Source organism: Muntiacus reevesi, chromosome 10, assembly GCF_963930625.1.
Source record: "Muntiacus reevesi chromosome 10, mMunRee1.1, whole genome shotgun sequence".
NCBI lineage: Eukaryota > Metazoa > Chordata > Mammalia > Artiodactyla > Cervidae > Muntiacus > Muntiacus reevesi.
Window position 1 is genome coordinate 69,624,253 of NC_089258.1, and position 18,999 is coordinate 69,643,251.

Sequence of the window (18,999 nt, forward strand, 5' to 3'; positions counted from 1 at the left end):
AGTATTTCTCCTTGAACATATTTGTTTTGTGAGGGTCACCTGATTTAGGGAACCATTGGAAGATCAGATAGAAACTTAAATGGAAACTATTTAATGCATTCAAGTCATCCTGATGTAAGTATAGAGTCGTAAGCCACATCTATGCTCTAGGGAGCTCATCTTAGCACTTTTGTTTTGCCCTTTGGCCTTGACTGGTCTGCCTTTCCAGTTCCATGATTGATTTTCCTGGGAAGTGTCATGGGCTGACATAACCAGGGGAGAACGAGCAAGTCATTATATGCCATTTCTTCACGAACCCTAGTCAGTCTATTCTTTTAGAATTAACAACCACCAAAAAACTTGCAGAAGACGGCACGAAGCCTTCCCCACTTTTCGCCCTTGCATAGGTCCTCTTTTTGCAGTTTGGGGAACCAGTTTCCCAGGTTTTTCGAAAGATAGAATTGGAAGATAGAAGCATTACCAGTGCTTGCCGTTTGAAAAGAAGGAAAAATAGAGTAAATGAAAGAAGTACAGTAGGATCTTCATTTTCTAGGCAGTGATACCTTTACACTCCTGTTTCTTAACCGATTCACCCCAAACAAAAGATCCCTGCTCTGTGTTCTGCTCTCCCCAGAGAAGGACCATTTGATCCAGGTGCCCGTTCCAACAGCATCAGCTCACAGATTAACACCTTATGAAACTGAATTCCCTGTCCTGTGGCTCTAGGGGAAGGGAGGCAGCAGACACTCGCAATTAGCATACAAGCATCCACACGCCACGTCCTCACTTGACTCACGCGGTGCAGAGCTACATGGCAGGACTCTGTGTCTCTCGGTCCATTGTCGCCCCCGCAATGCACCAGCTGCTTTGCTTTCTAATTGTGGCTGCCACGTGACCGCCAGCCTAGGTTAGGAGTTATGCTGTATGGGATAACCCTTCCAAATCTATATCCACCTTGCTTCCCACCCCAGCACTTCCTCCCTCTGGTTTTCTTGTATGTATTTATTTTTCCTCCCTTAGTATCAGGCATGCTGTGCCAGGAACCTCAGATGGCTCCTTCACTCTTTAACCTCGTTTTTCCCTCCTACCTGGCTTCCTCCCTCTCTCCGTCATTCTGTCAGTCTGTCTGTCTTCTCGGTTTGCTTTCTTTTCTTCTTCCAACCCTTTCTGTTTGTTTTCGTATAATCTCTGCAGCATTCTCGTCTTTTTTTTACCCGCTGACTGTTTTCTCCTCCTCCTCCTAATAATCAGTGATCTTATTAATTTGATTTGACAATGTTCCTGACCTGTTAACTGGAATTTGATTACCATGGGCTTGGCTTGTAGGAAATGTTTTTGTTTAATGATAAAGTCTGCTGTATCATAGAAATAGCATTGCACCTTTTTTCATTGCAAGAAGATTTCCGGCAACTTGCCCTCTCTCAATAGAGGGGAAAAAAAATGTGGCTGCTGAGACAGAGAATGTAAATTGAAATTGCTCCATAAGGCCCCATATTGATACCTAGATAAGAGACCTCCACTGGTAAACTGTTTCCCAGTTCTTGACCAGCTTGTTAATCAGAATAGCAAATGCAGCTTATACTGCTTATTATGCATTGGTTAATTTCTCTTTCTCATCGAACTTGTGAATATTTCCCAGTGAGTGTAACTAGACTGGTTGGAAGCTTCATTCCTAAGAGGATCAGGTTCACCATCAAATCAGCAAATCTTATTAAGAACCTGACTACCATCCTGTAAGCAATATATCCCCCTCCAAAGCCGATTTGCAAATAGAAAACCTTCCATGAATCAGAAACTGGTTGCAGTGGGAGTATAGTAGTACCTTCATCTGAAATAGCTGAACATCCCACCTCCCTAGTGCAACCAACATTAGCTAATTTCCCAACTTGTCCAATGCAGGAAGGTACAATCTATTCCAAATCTTATATCATTTGTGCCAGTGGTTTTGTAGTGTCATAAACTAGATCTCTAAGCACAACTGGTGACGTCATAATAATTGTTCCTCAAAGGACAAGTCTTCCTCATGACCCGGGACCATCCCACCCATCTTACTGCAGTTTCTCTGATACAGCGCCCAGCTACTCCATGTCCTGTTGCTTCTGTCCCCTATTTTCCTATTAAATCATGGGAATCCTGCCTCGGTTTTGTTTTAACTACAAGTCAAGCTCATGTTTGCAAATGTCTTTGAGTTTTCTTTCTTTGTTTTTTGTTTTAAGTTAAAAGTGATTTCTTTGTAAAGACCACGGGAATAGGAACTAACTGGGAAATTTAAAAAGGCTTGGGATGGAGGAGGGGAGGGGACAGGAGGCTGGGAAGAAGGGGGAAGGGGAGGGTCCCAGTGGTGCCAATGCCAGCTCCTTTTATTGGCATCAGTTCCTGTTGTCTTTGCAAGAGATTTTTTTTTTTTACAATAAAATCTACAGTTTTAACCAGAATCGTTATTTTACCATTAATGTTTATGGTTTGTCAGTTTAGTACGCATCTATGGCTTAACATTAAAGTCATTGAATAGATCGTATTTTTTTTTTATTATTAATGGCCCTCCAGTGGGCTTTGCAGCTTTATGCTCAAAATGTGACGCAGAGCGTGCTGCACCTTAAGTCTTATCTGCCGAAGGAATGAATTGTCCCGTGTGTATTTTCTTGTGAACATGGACAATGCAGCATGCCAACTCTTCAGTTGTAAGTCCGGGCGAGGATCAGGGACCCAGCTTGGCTGACGTGTTCTCATCCCTTTCCAGAAGCGGAGGAGCTCTACCAGAAGAGAGTGCTCACCATCACCGGCATTTGCATCGCGCTGCTCGTGGTCGGCATCATGTGTGTGGTGGCCTACTGCAAAACCAAGTAAACATCTCCCCGGCCTCCTCTCCCCCGAGCGCACAGGCAGCCTGGGCAGCAAGGGCTGGCCAGAGACCGGGCTCCAGAGCCTCGTCTTGGAAGATTAGAGGGGCAGGGGCATTTCCTCCTTATTTTTGGTCCTGTATGACCCCTTTCGAGGACCTTCCTAACCACAGGCACTAGAAAGCTTTGCCTGTTTGTGCAAAAGTGTTCAGAAGACTTTTGTTCCTTGACCACAGTCCCGTGACCCAAGAAAAGGGCTGGAGGGACAGGGTTGCATATGGACCCACGCAGGTGTCTGTGGACGTGGGTCCCTCCTGAAAGGAGTGTGGTGGGTCCCGCAGGTGAGCTTGTCATCTCGACTCCGAGGACACGTCCAGTCTGCACTCAGACGTAGGGGACAATGGAGGCGTTTGGTGGCGTTTGAAAGGCAGGCATTTTTAAAAACCATGATGGAATTCTCAATTCCAGTTACCAGTTCAAATTCTCCCACAGTGTGAGATATACAAAAGGACTCTCACGGGAGGAGAACAAGCAAAACGTGCTTTGAAAGAATAAAAGAGAAAACATGAAAATAGATTTGTGTTCACTTTGCTGGTTGTTGAAGCTGGGTCCTTGTTAACAAATACGATTATCATATGATATGAATTCCTTTCACTTTTGTATCGTATGTAGGACTTCTGCTCAAGTTTTAAATAATGCTATTCACAGTTTTATTTTATTTTGTCGTTTCATCACATAAACTCTCATGCCAAAACTAGTCATGGGAATATTATTATGATCTGAATTGAGGAACACAGACAATCTGCATTTATGCCATAGAAACAAGGACATGGATGGCATTTCCTTAATGTCCTGGGATGTGGAATGTTGCCAGAATTGAGCAAGCAATAGAGAAAAATAAACCTTCACAGAATCCATCTTATGAGTCTTACTAGATTCAGTCTCAATATTTGAATATTCATTACCTAGTTATACAAAAATGTACTAGAATAGGATCACGTTACAATTGTGCCAAAATCTTCTGGCAAAAGATGTACACATTTTCACTCACATACACACACTATGATGCACAGATTCAAAAGTAACTCCAGTTTCTTGAAAGACACACAGACAGGCAAAACTGTAAATGAAATCAGCCTTATCAATTGCACAGCATGAATTGTAACCTAAGACACATGGCCATCTGTAAGACTTAGGCAAAGACGGAGTGATTCTGAAAGTCTGAGTTGTAGCCAAATCTCAACTTGGCTTATCTCGTCTTCTCTTCTGTTTTTTCCCTTATCTCTCAGCAGTCCAGTTCAATTTCTGTAAGAATCCCACCCGGCTTCTTCAATCTATTTGCTAAGAACAGATGATTCCACTTCTGAGATGGGGTGGCGTGCCCTCTCACTCTCTCCCCACCAATCCACTGCCTTGAGTGTTGTGTTGGTAGAAGAAAGAACTGACTGTATTGAAAAATGTAAATAATTAGAAAAAATAAATCAGTGCCCCATTTTTTCCTATCCAGGAAACAACGGAAAAAGCTTCATGACCGGCTTCGGCAGAGCCTTCGGTCTGAAAGGAACAACATGGTGAACATAGCCAACGGCCCACACCACCCCAACCCGCCCCCCGAGAACGTGCAGCTGGTGAATGTATGTTGACTCTGCCCCGTGGAAAAGTTCAGCATCTCTCCTCTGTTCAGGCACCTTGAAGTTTATTTTCTAAAGCTCTTAGGCTCTTAGCTGCTGCCATTAATCACCAGGGCTTCCAGGAATCCAAGGTTTCGCCAAGAGAAAATAATGGAGACATTTTTTAAAGTGGATTTGGTGACTAAAACCAGCACATTTCCTCTTATAAAGTGTTCATTAACGGGTCGGAATAATAATGTTGGGTTTGTTCTGTAAGGAAGCCATAACCGGAAGAAAGAGCAGAGGAAAAACACAAAGAAAAATAATAAAACTCATGATACAAGAATCAGAGGGAAATGTTTTATTTTTTTATACTTGGGAAATGAAGGCTGCTTGAGTCTATAACTGATTAGCACTGATACCTGAGCTAAAGGCTCTAGAGTCTTTCTTTTTTTTTAGAGGCATTTTGAGGTGCCTGATGATTTACTGATTCTGAGAAGGGAGATATTGGGCCATGGACAATGTTAAGGGCATTACCAGACTTGCTTCTCAGTAGCCACAACAGAAGAATTTAATACTTTCTGATTCCTTGACTATTTCTACGAGATGCCAAACCCTTCAGAGGAAATATATCCTTCACCATTCAAAGATGTATTTTTTAAATTTACCAATCATTTAACTTTTAAATATAATGAATTCATTAAATATTAGATTGGAGAGTCTTTAGATTGCATCTTCCAAAGCTCCCCCTATTTTTTTTACAGATGTTAGTAAGTCCTTTACATACGAACAAGTTCCACGCAAACAAGTTCTTATTCGTAAGTCCAATTTGTTGGTAAGTCCAACAAAGTTAGCCTACATACCCAACTAACACAACCGGCTATATAGTACTATAATAGGTTTATAATACTTTCACATCTTTGAAAGTTTGCAACTTGAAGGTTCTTATGTAGGGGACTTACCGTGAGAGCCAGGGCAGAGCGGAACTCAGCTTTGCTGGTTTCTGGAGTATTACTCTTCCTACTTCACCATCTTTCTTGTTTGGTTTTGTTTTCATTTCTCTTTGATGATTGGCTTTTTATAAGCAGAGCTGGAAGATTATATGACAGTACCATTTTCAGTCTCATAGTCAAAGATGAATTTTGTGTGGGGCAAATATATCAAAGACCCAAGTTCAGGGTTACTAGTTGTTCAATCACCAGGAAGTCAGAAGACTGTTAGGTGTTGATAAATTAACATCCTTCACTACCAGTGAAGGAGTTAAGGATGAAGTGGTTAAGGAAAGAATGAAGTAACATACTTTCCTCCCCTACCAGTGTGTTCATTAGAATGTTCTGCACAGTTGCTAAGTACATTCTCTACTGACATACCTATAGTCTGTCACGTTGTATGTTATAATATATAGGAGCCTGAATTCTGGCTATGGCTCAAGCTACCTGACTGTGAGCTTTAGCTTTTCTAACCCCCATTTCTTCATCGTAAAAATAACACCTACTTCAAAAAGTTCCAATGGGCATAAAAAAATAATCCACATAATCCATTAGCCCAGTGGCGTTTGGTGAGTGTTGTTTAATTGTTAAGTATTATTTTCATTAGATTCACTGAGCTTACGTTGCCTTCCAGGGAACAAGAGTCATTTGTTACACAGACTAAAAACAGCTCATTACGTATGACAACACCATCTTTTCCTTAAAGCAAAGATCCACATGGAATAAACCTTTATATGGTTAAGATAACCAGCTAGAGTTTCAAGTATAATTCAAGTTGTAATTTTTTGTCTCCATGAATACATCAGTTTCTTTTAGAGCCCATAACCTATCAGATCATCAAATGTCCTATTTCATCTAAGACTATTCCTATGCATGTCCTTTTCCATTACTTAAATCAATTTGGTGTAAATACTAACAGTGCTTAAAAGATGATTTTAAAATGTCCCTCTCCTACTAATAAAGGTGGTAATAGCTACTGTGACTTAGTGGTGAAAAAAAAGTAGAATCTACTTGTACTAAATATAAGACCCTCTATCTATTGTATGGTTTGTCAAGGCTTATAACATTTACTGCTGTTATAAATTCTTCAAATCTTTCAGTAGCCTGTTAGTCTTACTATTGACAATGAGGTAAAAATTTCAATGATACCATTAGAGCAACATGGATGCTGGGAAATCAAAAGAGAACTATAGATTCAACATATAGAGATTATTTTTTAAAATTCTTCTAATGACTTAAAATTTGAAATAAGACAAACTATTTCTGTGCTTGCAACAGCTTACAGAAGTAAGTGCTGGGAAGGTGTTTGTATTGAATTCTAGTCAAGTTATCAGTTGGAAACAAAAGAGAAGAAAGAGGTCTTCTCTGATAAAATGTAGTTGTCATGGTAGGACCTGCATTGTGTGTGTATATCCAAAGAGAAAGTCATGAATTCTATTTATCTGATTTAAAGGTCATACTAACCAGGATAGGCTTTGCCATATGGCCACTGGAGAAATAGAGTTTATTATGAAGCATGTGTATTAGAAGAGTAGATTTGTGTGTGTGTGTGACATTGTTAGAATTTTGACTTCCCTAAATCTTCAAGTTGTGTCTCTTTGTTTATCCAGCAATACGTATCTAAAAATGTCATCTCTAGCGAGCATATTGTTGAGAGAGAGGCAGAGACGTCTTTTTCCACCAGTCACTACACTTCGACAGCTCATCATTCCACTACTGTCACTCAGACTCCCAGTCACAGGTATGAGAATAAAAAGCTGCATCGCATTTCTCCAAGAACAAATATTTACACGTTCCCTTTTGTTCTCACCGCCTGTGGAAGGAACAGGAGGTACTTACAAGGCAGTGCGGTGCTGCAGTGTGTATGATTTGGAACAAAAACAGGCTTTGGACATCCAATTGACTCTGCCACTAGTTGCTATTTGAATTTGACCCTCAACTTTTCTGTCACCAAAACAAGGGGAAATAATACCCACCTTACAGTATTTTTATTCCCCATTTTAGAGATTGTCTTTTTTCATGCCTGATCATTTGCGGGATTGCTATTATTGTTATTCAGCCACTAAGTCGTGTCCAACTCTTGTGACCCCATGGACTGTAGCCACCAGGCTCCTCTGTCCTCCAATGTCTCCCAGAGTTTGCTCAAATTCATGTCCACTGAGTCAGTGCTGCTATCTTATTATCTCATCCTCTGCCGCCCCCTTCTCCTTTTGCCTTCAGTCTTCCATAGCATCAGGGTCTTTTCCAATGAATTGCTACACTGGAAAGAGTTTGTCTTAGATACTATATAATACTTAGAAGTTGACTTCTTCCAGTGGTTGGATTACCCTGGGATACCACATGAGAACTGGTTACCCAGCTGAACCTCAAATTCTCAAATGCTCTGGTCATATCTGAGTGCGTACTGCCAAGGGCAGCACTAGTCTTCCAAATGGAGCACGTAAGACCAGGGTATCCTTAATCTAAGACGCTCAAGAACAGAGAGCTACTATGAATATTTAGCACAAAATGGCATTTGTTTAATGTGTGTTGAATGGATGAATGCATAAATAAAGTGCATCCTTGCCAAGCTAACCTAAGTCACAATCCTATGCATCACAAGCATCTCAATAGACAGTCCTATTCTGAGACAAGTAATGTCAGCATGAAACATCAGTCATTTGCAAGATTTGTCACTCCCCTTCCTTTCATTTCTGTGTGTGCATAGAATTAAAAATGCCCCTCTCTCTCTCTTTGCCTCTCACACTTCCCCTGTAGCTGGAGCAATGGACATACTGAAAGCATCATTTCGGAAAGCCACTCTGTCATCGTGATGTCATCCGTAGAAAACAGTAGGCACAGCAGCCCCACTGGGGGCCCGAGAGGACGTCTCAATGGCTTGGGAGGCCCTCGTGAATGTAACAGCTTCCTCAGGCATGCCAGAGAAACCCCTGACTCCTACCGAGACTCTCCTCATAGTGAAAGGTAAAACCGAAGGGCGCAGCTACTGCAGAGGAGAAAGCACCCCAGTAAGAGAATCCCTGTAAGAGCCTGCTCTCCCACCAAGGAACCTGCTCTCATGAGAATAAGGGGCGCCAGTTGCCTGGTCTAGGAGTGATCCTAGTTGATGAAGGCATCTTTTGGTTTGATGAACTCGTTTCTTCCGAGCTTCTCGCATCATCCCAGTGGCTGACAGGCAACAGACTCTTAAAAGAGCTGGAATGATTTGACGTGGAAGGGGCAGCAGTCTTGGAGTTCCCAGCTTTGACCTTAGGCTCAGACCCTCTGGGGGAGTCTCAGTTCCCTCAACTGGAACTTGAGAACACTGGCCTCAGTGATCGATCCGGACCCTTCTAGAATCCTAAGTGGCCAGTTATCCGCACTCTGGTCAAGCTGGCCTCCTGTTCTCATGAGCTAACGCTTTCTTACCTTCCAGCCTCAGTTAAATCAGATCAAGGGCTGTGTCCTTGCTGACTGTCATGGGGATGACTTGCATCCCACCAGACAGTATCCCTTTATGAAATTCCAGCAAGGAATGCATCCATCAATCTCCTGTCCACTGCAGCTTGCAGTCTTCACAGGAGGTTTTCAAAGCAGATACTGCCTTTGATGTGGTTCTTATTCCAGAATGTGTTGGCTTTCTTCTGGGGCTATTGGGTTGAGTGGGGGGAGTCAAGACAAATGTTAAAATAAAGATCGGAAGAAAGTAGCCTGAAAGAGATGCTTAATAGCATTATTGTATCCATAGATTCTCCTGATCCAGTCTCACCTAAACTGGGGGAGAAAGTTATACCCAACCAGCATTCCTAGTCCATCAAGAAGCTGTTACTCATTTGTTTTCAAATCCAGCAGGGTTTTGTCTGTTTGTTGGTTTACTTTATTGTCTTCTCAGTCCAATCTCTGACCACTTGTAAAAGGCTTGCATAATGCCAAAGTCATACTTACTTGGTTTTCATGGGTGGAGATGATTTGGGTACACTCCTTCACTCAGGCACTGGAAAGTACTTACAGCAAAGGATGACCAGTTTGGAGCCTGTGGGTCATTTAGAGCCTGCTTATTACTTTTTCAAGATCCTTTACCCCAAAATGGCTTTTCAGAATTTTATGGAATTAAGTTGCTCTAATTCATCTATGAAAAAGTAAGCATGGTCCAAAACTGGTTTAAAACATCAGCCTTAAATTCATGTAAGTGTATCTTTATGTGTTAAGTCTTCCAATTCAATCCTTTTAGAAACCCGAGAAAGAAAATAGGGATAAACTCTTTCTCCGTCACTACAGGTGATGTTTATCTTTAAAGGCTGACATTTGCCTGCTGGGATAGGCTTCCTTTCATGCCCCAGGTATTGTTTAGGACATCAGAATGTACTTGGCATCCTGGAGAAAAATGATGAAGCCGTGCTACGGGTTGGTTGACTCTGGATTAGCATTTCTCAGAGAGCTTAATTTAAGTATCCCCAAAATAATAAGTCTGGAGACTCAAGCCCCAGATATTTCCATCTGGAGACACTTTCCCATTTTAGACACAGTCAAATCTCACATCTGTATGACTCAGAATCATGAATGGCAAGCAAGAGGGTTAATAGGTTTCTTGTTCCTGTGAGCTGGAGATGAGAAGACGGCGTCCTGTGTCATCACAGGTCATGTCAAATTAGACTCTGCAAATGCCAATGTGAAGGAAAGCGTCCTTCAGTGCTACGCATTGGTGACATTTTTATCTAAGCTGAGAAATGTGACTCTGAATAAGCCACATCTTTCTCAGTGCCACATAAGGTCTTCTTGTTCTGGGGGGAGAAAGCACGGTATGGTAAAAACAGTGCACTCAATGTCTTGACGAGATTTCCTGAGCGTTATCAAACATTGCATGACATAAGGTGTCACGGTGCAGCCCACCTTTGAGCAATCAGAAAAGACAAGCCAGAGCTGGATACAGCAGTGGGTTTTGGAAGAGAGATAGACGAGGGATTGGACATAACGATGAAGCCAAGTGTCAGCTTTCTTTGAATGTCATGGTCAGTGGGATATAGAGTTGCAAATGGAATGTTAAGTCGCATTTCATGGAAAAGTTAAAAGCACACAAATGTGTTACGCTGTTTTCAGGAATAAATCTAAGTTACTATGCTCTTTTTTTTTCATAAGACATAACCTTATAGCTGAGCTAAGGAGAAACAAGGCCCACAGATCCAAATGCATGCAGATCCAGCTTTCCGCAACTCATCTTAGAGCTTCTTCCATTCCCCATTTGGGCTTCATTCTCTAAGACCCCTTGGCCTTTAGGAAGGTATAGTATTTAAGTAATACTTCTTCCCCTTCCAAATCCCCGAGCCTTGGTCCTTACAAACTGAGAGGTTTCCAGGACTCTGTGCCCTCTTGTCTTAACTCACATGCTTTTATTGAAAATCATGATTAAAAAAAAAAAAAGAAAATCACGATGAGATGGAAAAAAAATCTCAAACGCTTTGCTAAGCCAGGCAATTTAGCTGATCTTTGCATGCACTCCTGTGAGGAGACTCTTGACCACCTAATTGGAGATTCCAAATGTCCTAGTGTAAACACCGAGACGTCTACAATGAAGAGAATTTCTCTGTGGTCTGATGATGATATCTGATGCTAAGATAATGACCTCTGCCCCCTGACCCCCCCACCCCTCACTCTCTGCCTCTCTCATTGCACCACACTGACGCTGGGGTCTTCTGTGCCCACACAGGTATGTATCGGCAATGACCACCCCGGCTCGTATGTCGCCTGTAGATTTCCACACGCCAAGCTCGCCCAAGTCGCCCCCTTCGGAAATGTCCCCGCCCGTGTCCAGCACGACGGTCTCCATGCCCTCCATGGCGGTCAGCCCCTTCGTGGAAGAGGAGAGACCCCTGCTTCTTGTGACACCACCACGGCTGCGGGAGAAGTATGACCACCACGCCCAGCAATTCAACTCATTCCACTGCAACCCTGCGCATGAGAGCAACAGCCTGCCCCCTAGCCCCTTGAGGATAGTGGAGGATGAGGAATATGAAACGACCCAGGAGTACGAACCAGCTCAAGAGCCGGTTAAGAAACTCAGCCACAGCAGCCGGCGGGCCAAAAGAACCAAGCCCAATGGTCACATTGCCCACAGGTTGGAAGTGGACAACAACACAGGCGCTGACAGCAGTAACTCAGAGAGCGAAACAGAGGATGAGCGAGTAGGAGAAGATACGCCTTTCCTGGCCATACAGAACCCCCTGGCAGCCAGTCTCGAGGCAGCCCCTGCCTTCCGCCTGGTTGACAGCAGGACTAACCCAGCAGGTCGCTTCTCTCCGCAGGAAGAATTGCAGGCCAGGCTCTCCGGTGTAATCGCTAACCAAGACCCTATCGCTGTCTAAAACCGAAACACACCCATAGATTCACCTGTAAAACTTTATTTTATATAATAAAGTATTCCACCTTAAATTAAACAATTTATTTTATTTTAGCAGTTCTGCAAATAGAAAACAGGAAAAAAAAAACTTTTATAAATTAAATATATGTATGTACAAATGTGTTATGTGCCATATGTAGCAATTTTTTTACAGTATTTCCAAACGAGAAAGATATCAATGGTGCCTTTATGTTATGTTATGTCCAGAGCAAGTTTTGTACCATTCCGTGACTGCTTTTTCACAGTATTTCAGCAACCCTCCACCCCATATATTCTGTTTTTCGCTGGCTTCCCGTGCATTGCATTATGATGTTGACTGGATGTATGATTTACAAGATTTGCACCTGTCGCTCCATTTGCTTCGAGTAGGACTCAATCAGGATGTCTTGTAATGGCGCATCCATCCAATACTCCCCCTCTGTATGAGATTTTTCTTTTGCTTTCCGTATGTGAAATGAGTTGTGTCTACTCTGCCAGCCAAAGGTTTGCTTCATTGGGCTCTGAGATAATAGTAGATCCAGCAGCATGCTACTATTAATTACAGCAGGAAACTGCATTAAGTCATGTTACATATTAGGAAGAAAGTAATATTGTGATTTTTTTCAAAAACTATATTATTCATCAGAAGACAGCTCGCTCTGACTTAAAAGGAGCTACCATTTACTTTATGCGGATTGATTTTTCGCAACAAGAGAAAAAAAACAAGTTTTGGGGATAGCACAGAAAGTGGATGCTGGCTAGCAATCAGGGTAAGGTCCAACCCTAAGCTGAGGACTCAGTTTCACTTTCTCTCTCTGGGGGAATGATACAGCAGCTCATCTAATTGAAGAGCAAACCATGGCTGAAAAAGGTGCAATCATTCTTGACTTGTGTTTTTTCACTGATTTGGGAGCGAGCGATTGGTTGTGTCTTCTCAGCTCAAGGACAGATGTGTTATGGCACAAAAACCCCCAGTTTCAACAGCACACTCAGCAATTAGTCTGGAATACTTCTGGAATGAAGTGTGCCTGTTGCATATGGCGGTGACGTCATTATAGAGAACTAGTTCCGCCATAGATTGTCTAGAGGACTGAAAGTGTAGAAGACACAGAGGAAGAGTGGCCATGTGACCCAGTTGGTGATTTTTTAAGTTTTTTTGGCCCGTTCCTTTGTCCTCATTATTCTTTTCTTGTTTTACAATCTCGCCTTGATTAGATCGTACTATGCATGAACATTTTTGTCAGAAATGGCCAGTGTGCCTGTAATTTGTGATTAGAAAGACCCTCCCATGAGCAAGGATGCATCAAGAAACGGCAGTAGTCTCAGAAAGATTGCACCTTTCCTTGCAGAAATGACCCCCACCTGTGTGCTAACCTCTCCGTTTGCAGCTGTATCATCCGTTTTCCCCCCTTCTTACTTTTTGGTTTACTGTCAACAAAAACAGGATTAAGATGGGTCCACCCTTTGCACGTTCTCTTGTGGTAACCAATCTAAGGAAGGTCTGTAGGTAGAAATACTTGAAATAACTGCTAATCCGGGAAAAGAAGAGAATTTGGTAAAATATTGTAGTCCCAAGTCTGTTGAGTCGAGCTGGAGGTTTATTTAGGTTCCAGGTGGCCTCCCAGGAGCCATGAGACAAAATGGGGAAACAGGTTAGCAGGGGGTTCAAAATACCACCATGAGTTTAAGGAGAGTGACTCTGTTGTTTGTAAGTAAATGGAGTCTAGTTCTTCACCACATCGCTATGTTAAAATCAAAAGGAAGACATGCAAAGAGGTCTTAGAAGAAAAGTGCAGGCTGAGCATGAGTCATGTCATTAAGCTCCTAAGTGTTTCTACGATTCACAGAGACCGTCAATGGGTCCTTAGCATTTGGTATCCCAAGCGTCCTTCATGTTCCCATGCCACTTTCTCTGTGCTCAGAAGTGTCCTCACGTGCTTATTCACCTTTCCTAAGGAGCCCTTGACAACTCCCCAAGTTGCACTGATTTCCCAGTTATGTAAAATCAGTAAGCTCACAGCAGGGGAAAGAAAAGAGTCAACCCCAAGAAGTTCTCCAAATTATTCTCAATTGCCTTTGAAGACCTGGACTCCTTCTTAGACTATTTCAATTAAAAAAAAAAAAATTCCTAGCATAACTAAAACTCTAGAATTTCAGTTTCAAATTTTTCAAGCATGGGAGTCTTGTTCTGGAGAATGTCAGGAATAAATAAAATCTTTGATTAAGAGTAAGAAACAACATGCTCCTCAGTATGAAAAATATCTGTCAATTTTCAGGTTGCAAAAATAGATGACAACTGAGGACAAGAGGAAATTTTCTTTCCAACTTGGTTCTGGTCACTCATTAAGGTGACATTTATCAGTTAGGACAGGCTTTCTGTCCATAGAATGATAGATTTCCTTCATCGGAAAGGCCAGCAGACTACTCGGGGCTCCCTGCTGTGGCCACCAGATTTGTGTCCACAGGGGCGTCTCTGGGATGTTCAAATGCCACCATCCCTGTTTATAAACTCAGGAGTGCAGTGGCATTGCAAAGAAAGCATGTGAACCAACAGTCCCAGCATAAGGGAAGCCTCTCTGGGTCTTCAGGTGGTGGAAATTGCTGAGACGTTTGACAGTGACTTTGATTCCTGGGTCTGAGATCATGTCCCATTGAGGAAGATGCAGGGGAGCGTAGAATATGAAAAATGCCTTTTTCTAACTCTGGGTTCCATTTACATCCTGCTCTCCCTCCTTGCCTGGTAGGACTTTTATTTCTGAGAGTGTCTGGACAGTCTCCTGCTTTCTACAAAATGGCACTCTGCCTGGGTATTTGTGAATGTGTCCCAAAGACCAATATGCCATATCTTCCTTGTTTAAGTGTGACTGTCATGATAGAGTTTATCCAGGGTCATTTGCTCTGTAACTTTTTTTTTTTTTGGCCTGGGTTGAAAGGTATATGGCTCACATTGGTAAAAATACAGAATACCTAGTTTTTTTTAGTCCTGGCTGCATCCCACCAGCCACAAAGATGTCTGTCCACAAAGGCCCATGAAACACTGCAGAGAAATGCAGACAAAAGGAAATGGCCACATATCACAAGTTCTATTATATATTCTTTTGTAAATACACATTGTACATTACTTGGATGTGTTCCTAAATCATTTACTGTCTTTATGAGTTCATGTCAGTTTCTTTTTTTTTTAACTCTCTTAACTTACTGTGTAACATTGTAAATAACATAATGTCCTTTATTATTTATATTTAAACATCTAACATAGAGTTGTTTTCATATAAGTTTAAGATAAATGTCAAAAATATATGTTTTTTGGTTTTTCTTTGCTTTAAAGTTATGTATCTTTTCCTTTTGCTTTTTTTTTAAGAATAATTTATTGTTCAGGAGAAAGAATGTATATGTAACTGAAACTATTTGAAGAATGCACATTTGAAGGCCGTGAGGTACTGATAAACTAAAGAATTTATTATCCAAAATACTAAGCAATAAGTAATTGTGATTTATTTAAAGTTTTGTCCATTTTCCATGAAAGACATACTGCAATAAAGATGCTACTCTGCGGAGATCTGGGAGTGTGGGTCAACAGACGAAGGGTCCAGTCTGTTAGACCAGCACCTAGCCTTTTACTGTGATGGTTGTGCTAATTTAGGGCCCTGTTTGATGGATCCCATGTTCATCTTGTCTGTCCGTTGCTTTTGCCACCCTGCCTGTTCTCAAATCATCTCCCGCCTGTCGGTTCTGCATACCACTGTGTTCCTTGTTGAAGGAATCACAACCAAGCAATATGACATTTTTACATAAGAGCATAGACAAGACATTGTAGGGCCTGATTGCCTGGATCCCGATTGTTGCCACGTTCTGTAGAGACAGCATGTAATTTCTTCCAACTCATGGAAATGTCAGTATGGAAACCCATTCAGTCATGAGACGGAAACATGTTACCGTGGTCCAAAGGATCCGGTGGCCACCCCACGGCTCAAAGGCAGCCAGTCAGAACTGGGCTCTGCTAAGCTCTCCTAGAGCTTAAGTAAATATGCTTTCTCCATCTGGCCTATGATTGAGCAATTCATCATTCTAAGAGAAAATAAGGCTACATTGGGTTCTTTCCTCCTCATTCTATCAGCAAATCAAACTCAGTGTCCATCTTACTGCTCAGGGAAGGACCTCCGCATGAGAAATGTCCTGCATTCTAAGACTCAGTCATAGGAGTGAGGATATTCGTTCTCTTCTTGAAATTAGCCTCAACAAAAGCCATATTTTAGCAAATAGATATTTGCATGAGTGATACTTTTTGTATATTTCAAGCATCTTACTCATTATTCCAAACAGGGTTGGGACGTCCAAAGTGTATGCAGTTGAGGTCAGCAGTCCTTTGGGGTGACTATCAGCCTCCTTTGGAGTCTGAGGGTACCCCGAGTCTTCTCACCTCCATATCTGTGTGCAATTCCTATTACCTTGGAAAGATCCACTAGCATCGTTTCCAAAGCCATCTGGATGTCTAGGAGATTCAAGGAGGGGCCTTTGTGCTAGTTTTTTTCTCTTGGTATTACTGAATTGTCAAAGCTATTCAGAATCCTCATATTTGTGTTAACATTGATATGCACACAAATACACATACACGAGCACTTACAAATTCTTAACACACTCTCCTAAAGTCATGATATTCATGCACATGTCCAATCCACCCATGCAGCCATTGAGCAAATCAAGGAGTGCACAGAACACTTAAAAATTAAAGATGAAGACACTTCCCTGTGTATTCAGCTTACAACTAAGGCTTGGTCCATCCCCAGAATTGAAAATTACAGGAAACTGTCTTAGTCATTTAGGTTAAAATCGAGTGCTTGCATGCTCAGTCGCATCAGTCATGTCTGACTGTTTGCGACCCTATGCACTGTAGCCTTCTAGGCTCCTCTGTCCACGGGATTCTTCAGGCAAGAATACAGGAGTGGGTTGCCATGCCCTCCTTAAGATATATTGGTATTGGAGATAGAAGTATGGGTGGTGGGGGGTGGTGTGGAGACAGCAAAGATTCACACACATCCACATCCAATATCTGGAAAATGATTACAACCCTCCATTTATTTTAACCATGTAGACACCTGAATGTCACAAAGGCCAGCTTTGCAAACTAGCAAACAGTCTGTCTTTCCAACCTAATTATCCTCCCCATCGTTATCTTTCTTGGCTCTCCATCCTTACGATAAATGACAAAGGGACTTAATGTCAGAGATTTGGGGTGATGTGAGGCAATTCTGAAATCTAGAGGTTTGGGATGCTGGATGGAGTGGAAATTTTTGATGATCTCATGTAGTATCACTTTGCACTCTGTCTATGACTTGCTCTTTCTGTAATGGATGGAATAAAATAAATTGATGGAAATTCTTGCTCCAAAAGATTAATTTAGAAACAGAAAAGCTTTCAGTTTATGAGAGAACCTTTCTGCTGCTCCAGGAAGCTGCTGTATTCCTAAGCTTTAAGGCTATTGTTGGAAAGAGTAGTCAGACCCACTTCTGCATGTACCTGTGGCTCCTATTAATCTCCTGACATAGCAGTTGTTGGACTTCTCCAGTGAGCTGTTGGTTTTGAACTTCAAGCTCCCAAATATCACCCACCAGGGAGAAGGAAAAGGCTTTTTTTTTTTTAACATGGAGGAAATCCATCATGATCTACCTAATCCTTTTAGAAACACATCAGGAAAGGAAAACCAGTAATTCCTAAAGAGGAATACTGTAGGGATCGTAAGGAGGAGACAGAGTATAGAGTAATAGTTCCATCCAGGATCATTCCCTAACCCTCTTGCTTGAAACTGAACTTTCGGGGATAGAATTTGATGGAAAAAACAACACCTCTTCCCACCCCACAACATGTCAAAGAGGCTAGAGGATTATTACCTTTGTCAACATAAACATCTTTAATAGCTTTATGTGTTTGTTCTTATGCAGAGAAACTATTAAGTAGAATAATATTTTATGCTATTTTATGACTTAAAACATACTTTATTTCTTTATTATTCTCTTAATACCCTGGGATGTTGGTAGGTGAAATCATGAGGAAAACTGAGGCTCAGAAATGTTAAAAAAACAAAACAAAACAAAACAAAAAACTGTCCTCAGGCTACTCATCTGGTGAATTGCAGAGATAATATGTTTTCCCAGGTTTTCTAACTGTATTCCTCCCCTTCCCCTGAGCCGAGCACAAACAACTCTTTCCTTCTCAGCCCTTCATCACCGGGACAGTACAAGTTCCTTGCAAAACCAAGTCTCTACTTGAAAGAATATGAGCCCCTCTGGCTCAGCACAAGCGACTCTGGAGCCCAATTTGCTTGGCTGAGCAACTCTATGCTTCTTTCCCTAAAAGTCACTTTCCAAGGAAATGAAGTGTAGCCAGGAAGATGAATTCACAGCTTGAATACGTTGGTGGCAGCCTGCGGTGCAACGGGGAAGGGCTTTGCTGTCAAAGCGCTGTCCCCTCCACTTAGTGACTTTGTGAATTTGGACAGCTTCCTCCTCCAAGATTACTTCCTGATCTCTAACATGGGAATTCAAATGACTTTACAAAGCCGTAGCGTAGTGAGAATTACATTTGAACACTTGGAGGAAGCTAGAAAATGTCTAGCATATGATGAGTACCCAAATGCTACCTTCCATTTGCTCCTTCCCCTCCAGGTTAATTTGGAAACTAAATTTTTCAGTCCCAAATGACACAGTCTATATGGCACAAATTGATCAAATTTATTTTATCATTTCTCCAATCTAGCACCAATAGCCAAATCCATTTTTAATAACAACTGTATGTTGAGCAGCATTATTATTTAAAAAGATAGAAAATTGTCGCTCCAATAAGTTCTTTTATTTATTTGCCTCTGGTGTAGCCACACTGCTTCCCGTAAAGTCTCTAATTTTTAATGACATTGCATTAATGTCTCATAATTTCATGGAAATTTACTGAAACATAACTCTTGGTAGAGTTTTCATAATACTGTCTTCAAACTTCATTGCAAACAGTTGATGAACACAAAGGGATCCTAAGTTGATATATTACCCACACATACCCATTTGCCTTAGTTTGCACCCAGGATGTTCAAATGAAACCATTAAATTGCATCCTGGATGTCCATTTCCTTAAAAAAAAACCTGTAACCTAGGCAAAGATCTGCAGTGACAAAATTAGAGGAGTCAGCTCCCAGATGAAGTCGTGTACATATAAGAAGCCACATTATTTATGGATGGTTC

At 41.7% G+C, this 18,999-nt stretch overlaps 1 protein-coding gene across 9 annotated transcripts in view; it reads left to right on the forward strand.

Moving 5' to 3' along the window:
• The window catches only part of NRG1 (neuregulin 1), a 1,100,563-nt gene extending 1,085,175 nt beyond the window's left edge, over positions 1-15,388 (forward strand). For 2 of the 9 annotated variants that reach the window (XM_065947038.1, XM_065947039.1), the window contains exons 8-13: positions 2,720-2,822; positions 4,327-4,453; positions 7,029-7,159; positions 8,176-8,382; positions 10,534-10,675; positions 11,102-11,224. In XM_065947038.1, the coding sequence (XP_065803110.1) occupies positions 2,720-2,822; positions 4,327-4,453; positions 7,029-7,159; positions 8,176-8,382; positions 10,534-10,654 (689 nt within the window). In that variant the 3' untranslated portion in view covers positions 10,655-10,675; positions 11,102-11,224. Of the gene's footprint in view, positions 1-2,719; positions 2,823-4,326; positions 4,454-7,028; positions 7,160-8,175; positions 8,383-10,533; positions 10,676-11,101 lie in introns of all 9 variants that reach the window. The other 7 variants (XM_065947034.1, XM_065947040.1, XM_065947035.1 and 4 more) reach the window with 6 other exon arrangements.
• The last annotated feature ends 3,611 nt before the right edge of the window (positions 15,389-18,999 follow it).